An 8,325-nucleotide genomic window follows, 5' to 3' on the forward strand; every position below is an offset into this window, starting at 1 on the left:
CACAATTAGTGCTTGGATCCGGCGTCGCTGCCTCACCGAAGGCGGTGCGGTCCATCTGACGTCCGAACATCGTGGAAGACGTGCAACACCTCCGTTGGTGCACCGAGGACGCACCATGGTCGTCCTCGGACGCTTAAATGGCGCGGCGTGCCCGCTGTGCGAGGCAGCGGGTGGGAAAGGCAGTGGAAGCCCTCGTGGTGGTGAAAGTTAGAGAGACGGAGTCACACTCTCCGGTGCCCCGTATAATGCACGGGGGCGGGCGCTGCAACTGTGTCGTGGTGGACATCGTCTCCTTCCATGATGGATCCGTCAACGACCTGACGTCCATCGGCATTGTCTGAGTTACGGGCTCCGTTAAGGAAAAGTAGGGCATGGGAGATGGCCGGAGCTCGACTCATGTGAGGAGGCTAGTGTCCCATGTCCTACTCTATCTCGTCGACGACCGGATTGACACTACGAGGGACGCAACCAGCCACCGGATATGAACATGGCGGAGTTGGACGAGCTCCGCTTGTATTAGGTTTACGTTGCATGCAATAATATGAATTTGAGCTTTTTAATTCGAAATATCCGATTGTAGAATGCATTATTTAAGACATGAACGGTCAATGTCTATAGATGCGTCCGTGGACGGTTGAGGGTTGGATTTATGAAGTCCGGTTATAGATGCTCTTCGGATACCAATGAATTGGGGCCATCGAAGAACGTAGCCGGGGGCCACCTCCACACGTCTCGTGTTGGTTGGAAAATGGTGCGACCATCTAGAAGGAACATTCGGTATGAGCAGAGAAAAAAAGACCGGGGTCAATACGTGAGGAGGGGAAGCGAAGCGTAGGGACGGCGGAATCTTGAGGATGCATATGGAACATCTACGAGATTAGGTCGGTGAATGACATGCGCCAGCGCCTTCCCTTCCAAGGTAAAAAGTTGAATGGAAGTTAACAGAAGCAGGACACTAATTAAGGTACCGCATTCTTCCTTATATAAATATACCCCTACGCCAACGCCACGATCCCATCCCCATCTCCATCATCTACTTCCTCTCGCCACGCACCAGGCTTCGCGGCCATGAAGATTCCTCCGGCTTTTGTGTGTCTTCTCCTTCTCATTGTCTATCATGGTATGCACGAATATGATTATATACTACTTGCTGCCATGTCTACTTTTATATCATATCTGTTGCTTGCGATCACTTGAAGTTCAATTTGTCGAGCTCTTCGTGTTCTTCCAGCATGCATGCACGCACGCACATGATCGATCTATTTTGCAGCTGCTCGTGTGGAGGGCCGAGGCACTCCTGCTCGGGGGTCGAGGAACCAATGGTCCAGCATGTTCGTCTTCGGCGACGACTTTGTGGACAACGGCAACCGTCCCAACATCACCGGTGAAAACACATCGCGCCAATGGAGCTACCCATACGGCTCCTATCTCAACTCTCATTATCCCACGTCTCCTGTTTTGTCCGGACGCTTCTCCAACTACAGGATGCAATCGGATTTTATCGGTACGTATACGTCTACTCATATAGCTAGAGTATTATTCAAGTATTTAGCTAGCTTGCAAATTTTAGTTTTAAGCTAGTGCTAGTGTGCTATGTACGTATACATCTATTAGTTGCATCCAAAATAATCGTTCCTATCTACTGCCTTGTCCATGCAGCAAGGATGTTGGGTCTCCATGAAGCCCCTCCAGCCTATGCGCTCACATCAGATCAATCTTGTGACTCATCTGGCATGACATTCGCTTCTGGCGGCGCTGGTGTCTTCAAGGTGACAGCGAAGAGAAAAGTGCCGACCCTTGCTGCACAGGTACAAGCTTTCAAGAGGCTGGTGAACGATGGGGTCATCCCAACACGGCAGCTTCACCACTCCGTCGCGCTCATCGCCATCTCCGGCAATGACTACATGAGCGGCTCTGACGCCAATAATGGCTTCTACTCAAGCTTTGATGATGTGAGTTGTAGCTAGTACTCCCTCCATCACAGTTTATAAGACGTGTACGTGTATCTAGGTCGTCAATTTGACTTATATAAAATATATTGTTTAACATAAAAATTATATCATTAAAAAATAGAACATCTAAAGTTTCTAATGATATATTTTTTGTAATATATGTCTCTTATTAAGTTATTCAAATTGATGACCTAGATACACGTGCAGGCCTTATAAACTGAAACGGAGGGAGTACCATACTCACACATATATATATTAAAGCATCAATTAATATATCAATCTCCACCTTGCTAATTAACTTCTCCTGCGTGCATGCAGCTCGATACTTACGTTGGAAACGTGGCGACTGAGATCCTAGATAATGTGGCGCAACTGCAGAAGCTTGGTGTGAGGAAGGTGCTAGTAAACAACTTGCATCCCATTGGTTGCATGCCTTTGCATACTAGTTCGAGCAACTACACCACATGCGACCTTCTCGGCAATTACGGTGCATCCGTGCACAACAAGTATCTAAAGCAAATGCTCGAAGATAGGGACAACGTTCACATACTCGACCTCTACACTGCCTTCACTGACATCGTCAATCATGCCCCTGGTAAATACACAAGTATCAGTGTGGATGTTGCAAGTCGAATCTGGTTTCTATTATGCTAATTCGGTTATGTAACTATACATACATTTTTATGTGCATGCAGGTGGAGGGTCCAAGGACTTCAAGCTCAAGCTGACCCCGTGCTGTGAGAGTACCTATGATGGAGGGTACTGTGGAGAGCGTAGCCATTCAGGGAAGCGCTTGTACGAGCTATGCGGAAATCCTGACAAGATGTTCTATTGGGACCAGACACACCCGACGGACGCTGGGTGGGAGGCTGTAATGAAGGCGCTGCAACAGCCTTTGATGGAGTTTCTCGATGAGGAATACGTTGCATGATGCAGCACCTTGATGGCTAGCTATGTTTGTGCAATATCTTTTAGGTTAGCTTTATAAATAGCATGCGTGTTTAGGAGGAAGATTGTGAGTTTTTTCCCTTGTGTTTTCATTGAGTTTAATCTAGTACAGTACTCTTTAGTATATATCAATACTCCCTCCGTCGCAAAATAAGTGTCTTAAACTTAGTACAATTTTATACTACAGCTAGTACAAAGTTGAGACAGTTATTTTGGGACGGAGGCAGTATGAAACATGAACAGGTGTTAATTTGCATATTGATTTATCCCCTATATTTTAGGAGAGATTGAAAAGTTGGTTGTCTACCTTTTATTTTCTTTATTTTTGGAAGGATATAGTTGGTCGTATATGTGGGTGAATATCTAGCAGCAAATGAGGACTTGCTTGGGCTTAGGGAGATATAGGCATGGGTTTGAGCTCATGACAGTCAAGTCACTAAGATTAGACTCTAATCATTACGCCCGTCTGCACATGGCGTCGTGCATGTTGGGGTTTTATACCGCACGGTGCACGGGTTAACCAAGAGCATGTTCGTCGAGGCGAAGCCGCCCCACACTTCTCAATGAACCAGAAAAGAAGGCTCATGAAAGGTGTTTGATTGACCAGTTGTGTAGACCTTGCGCACATGGTTTGCTAGCTAGGACGGGTGTTTGCTAGTGCCGGCTTGCACATCCTCACCATGCTCATGAAAGGTTTCAAAGACTGAGAGGTAACGTTTCCAAATGATCGATCTTCGCTCAGGTGTTCGCTAGGGGCCGGCTTGCACATCTTCACCATGCAAATGCTAGATTGAGCTATTTAGTCTATACGTGCAGTAGTGTTGCTTTTCTACGAATTACATCTTGTCTCCATGTTTTTCTTAAATGCGACTTAAATTTTTGTATATCCCACAATTAGGGTGACCCCCTTTCCCAACTGATTGGTATCAAACCCCTCAACCCCACATTGATCGCTTTCTTGCAAGAATATGTACCTACTGATTAAGGATGGTACGATTTCTCCGCTACGAAAAAATATACGTGTATGTTTTTCTGCTCGTCTTTGTATGTTTTCCTTTCGTGAACTCATACATGTATATGCCGTGCCTTGTTTTGTGCCGATGATATAATACAGGGATGGTGGGGAGTAAGCTAGTCGTAACTTTTTGTAGTGAACTCACCCAAATCTTACATCTACTACTATGTTATGTATATTTCCAAACTAACTAACTCTTGCCCCCCCTGATTTTCAGGGGGTGGGCCCCTTCCCACCCCATCTCCAATCACAGTTTGACATCTGCACAATCACGTAAGACTTACTTAGACTCGTTCCTAAGTGTAGCATTGCTCGCGAATTGAGTCATATGGATTCTTGAATTTATTGTGTTTTTTCTAGTTTTTTTTTAGCAATGTTGTTTAGCTGGAGATAAATTTCCTTGGCTACGAGCCTTAGCCGTGACTTCATGTATATTAAGATTTGTTGGCCGGTCCCTTGAAGGTCCTTATAGGGGTATTGTGTGATTCTCGTGCTTTGAGTTAAATCAACCAAGACGGTACGAACGGTTCAACAGAACGTCTCTATAGTTCTAGTTTAACATAATTACTAACATTATATTGCACAAGTTTTTTTGCTATCTACCTAATAAATTACGAGGAACATATATCATAGGTAGTATCATGCATGTCAACTAGGTAATTTCGATGAGGTGACATAGAACTAAATGAAGAAAGAAGGAGTTGAGTATCATATCATGATACCGTATCATATTAAATGATGTGCTACTATGTGTCTTGCATGACAATAAATGAACCATTCTATGATACTACTCCCTCCGTCACGGTTTAGAAGGCACAGTTAGACCTGCGTGCGTTTCCAAAATAGATAAAGATTAAGGCACGTTGCATTTACTCCTAGCAGCTAATTAGTACTTCGTTGTACTACTTCTATATGCATGTGTAGTGTGAATGCTATTTTTTAACTCATTACACAACCAATCAATAACCACCTAGATTCTAGAGAATTTGCATGCACGCCTTCTAAACCGTGACGGAGGGAGTAACATATGATACTATGCATTACGGATGTGGTATCCTACACTAGTATCATATGCATGATACTAATATATGATACTATCCATTACAACCAGCCTCATCAACATGTCTAGCTACAAGTAAAACCGACTTGACTTCATATACTAGAAATCGAAATTTTATTCTGACTTGGATCAGTGATCAAGGAAAAATCTAGTCTATGTACACGTACATATCTTTTTTTTGGATGTGTGTACACATACACATTAGCTTGTCGAATGAAGAAAAAAAATCCATGGCAGTTATACCATGTCTTTACACATAGCCGATTGTGTTGAATATTAACTAAGACATGCTACGTAGATTGACACTCGGAAGACTTGTGATAACTTGGATGCCAAGATCAAGTAGATTAGACAATATCAGACTCTTCTTGTATCACGTTCACATCTTTAGAAGACTCCGTTTACTAAACCAAAAAAAACTATTTGATAGCACTACCAATAATTTTCATCCACTACTAAACACGTGTGCATATGACACATATTCTATTGACTGAGTAGATGATGCCAAAGCAACCTCTACTTCATTTTACTCTGCATATAAGATAAGTCCGAAGTTAAACTTTATAAAGTTTGACCAATTTATATTTTTGAAATATCAATCATAGTACTCCCTTCGTTTTGGTTTATAAATCATCTTACAAAAATCAAATAATTTCAAAACACTTAGGCACGGTGCATTATCTTTTATCTCATTTTTGTTTTGTTTTTTGACATGAATAAAGGAATCAACCAATAAAAGACGTGGGGCGTGTATGTTTTTAATGACTTGAGACTAACTAGCACGACATGCAGTGGCCAGTTCATTGCATGCAATGATATTAATTAGCAAAATCACATTAAATTTTTTGTTTTCCTCTCCGTCTTGGTCACGGTGCATAATCTAAGATGATCTATACACCGAAACGGAGAAAGTACTAAAGATTACCTGGAATCCTAGGCTCGCCTCTCCATGGAAAACGGCATGAATCTACCTCTCCAAGACATCCGACACCACCACAAATGACACCGTTGTGAGGAGGTGAAGGCTCGAAGAACACCAACACAGAAACCACCACGGCCACCTCCAAAACACACACACACACACACACACGACTACACTCCGTATGTACACGCCGAAACGAAGATTTACTCTTGCTGCCACCGTGTGGGAGCCAATCGAGAAGAGGCAATAGAAAGACGTTGTCACCTTGGTGATGCGGAATCTTTTATGGATTGGTAGTCGAGATGGTGATGTCAAATGATGAGGTATGCCTGCATGGCCACGAACATCTGGCCGTGCATGTCGGATCCTCCTCTTATGTACTCCCTCCGTTCCTAAATATAAGTCTTTCTAGAGATTCTATTAGAGAACTACATACGGATGTATATAGACATATTTTACATGTAGATTCATTCATTTTGCTTCGTATGTAGTCATCTAGTGAAATCTCTTAAAAGACTTATATTTAGGAACGGAGGGAGTAGTGCACAATTGCCCTAGCTAGTCTTGCGTGATTCCCGTTGGCCCATGTGATCATAGTACCTACGGGCATGTACAGTGGTTGATACGGTAGTTTTATCTTAAGTCTTGCATTAATTTAAGGACATGTACAATTGTGCTATTTTATGAGTGTCACATAGGATAAATGATGAGGTAGAGGAGAAAGAACTCGATTTTTTTTGCTTTGCCTTCTCTTATTTAAGAGAAGATAAGAGGTGATCTCTTAGCACAATATGACTCGCCATGCTTTTAGGAATAGCTAATTATAGAAGATAAGGCTAAGAGATGATCCATTGTAGATTCTCTTTTTTATCATCTTTAAATTACATGGAAGATTTAAGATAAGACCATCTTATCAATCATTGTACAAATAATGAATCATCTCTTAGCCTTATCTTCAATAACTAGACATTTCTATAAAAATGGTGAGACATATTATCCTAAGAAATAACCTTCTGTCGTCTCTTAAATAAGAAAAGGCAACCCTTTTTTTATGAGTTCTTTCTCCTCCACCTCATCATTGATCCTACGTGACACTCTTAAAATAACATCATTGTACAAGCCTTACGTGCCCAAACAAATGCCGCCCCCTCATGGGTCGTCTCGTCTCATGGCTGGCCTATATAAGAGAGCGGGACATGAACTAGATCCAGAAGAACACTCGCGCACACACGCTACCGCATCTAGCAGGGACACTAGTCACCATTACCGCCACAGCCACAGCCATCATGCTCACCGTGAAGCCGTCCACGACGACCATGGCAACAGCCGCGCTGTTGTTGTTGTTGCTGCTGCTGCTGCTGCTTGTAGTGGCGGCTTCCGCTCATGAGTGCAGGAGGCCCTACTCCACCCGCAAACATGCTATGACCAACCCTGAGATCGCCGTGGCGCATGAGGGGTGCTGCGATTGTTAGGTTGATCTCTTCAGCGTGGGCCCAACGGCCCACCGGGCCCTTGATCTATGCGCCCTGATCGGGGACGCCCAACCCGTTATGGTTGGTGGGCCCCTGTGACCCGCGTTATAAATAAAGTGGTGGGGGCCGGGGCGCACGGTACGAGGTTCACCGCGCCGCCAGACTCCCCACCTAAATCCCCTTCCGATCTAGGGTTAGCGCAGTGCTCACGGGAAGCACCACCCACAACCACACCTCTTCCCTCACGCCACCAACGACTACACCGGCACCGATGGCCGGAGCAGGGAGTTCCTCGGGCTCGGGATTAGGTGAGTACAATGGTAAATCCGGATCTATCTATGCCTAGTTGATCTACGGCTTCAACAGTGATGACCTCTGTCGTACCCGAGGAAACTGCGCCTGCGGCGTCATCCGGAGGCTGTGCACGGAGGGGCTCAACGATCGGACTGTTCTGTGCCTCCGCGACGCTCGCTGCCCGCAGATGCGGAGCACCCTCCGTGCATCCCACAACTCCGCTTCTTCCACCTGATTCCGGCGGCCGATGCTGGAGTTCGTTTGTGTTTTTCAGCGTATGTTTCCTAGCTCAGTTTGTTTGGAATAAAAATAGTGTTGATCTGTCAGCCTAGCTCTAGGCCCCTATCTAGGCCGCCCTTCATCAATTTAAACTTTGTACGAACTCATGTAGCCACGTCGTGTCTCGTCCTTGTACTAATGTAATTGCTCGTTTTCATGTGTTTGCTGGTTTGTTTTTTTTCTTTTTGCGGGGAGGCTGCCCTCGGTTATTGGTAACTTCCATTATCACATTCATCCCGTAGCCGAATGTGCCACATTCTTGAACAAACGAGGCAGTGCATAACCTAACGCTAAATCCGGTGGTAAGCCATGCCCGCCGGTGGTCTCTTTAAGCTTCTCTCTCAAAACATTCTTTTCCATGCCTTATAAATATAAATAAAGCC

At 44.4% G+C, this 8,325-nt stretch overlaps 1 protein-coding gene across 1 annotated transcript; it reads left to right on the forward strand.

Moving 5' to 3' along the window:
* The first annotated feature begins 1,068 nt into the window (after positions 1-1,068).
* LOC123407004 (GDSL esterase/lipase At5g03600-like) lies at positions 1,069-2,883 on the forward strand. Its single transcript, XM_045100033.1, has 5 exons — positions 1,069-1,120; positions 1,271-1,504; positions 1,660-1,952; positions 2,271-2,547; positions 2,648-2,883. Exons 1-5 carry the CDS (start codon positions 1,069-1,071, stop codon positions 2,881-2,883), a joined length of 1,092 nt encoding a protein of 363 aa, XP_044955968.1.
* Positions 2,884-8,325: the final 5,442 nt, after the last annotated feature.

This window comes from Hordeum vulgare, chromosome 7H, assembly GCF_904849725.1.
Source record: "Hordeum vulgare subsp. vulgare chromosome 7H, MorexV3_pseudomolecules_assembly, whole genome shotgun sequence".
Lineage (NCBI taxonomy): Eukaryota > Viridiplantae > Streptophyta > Magnoliopsida > Poales > Poaceae > Hordeum > Hordeum vulgare.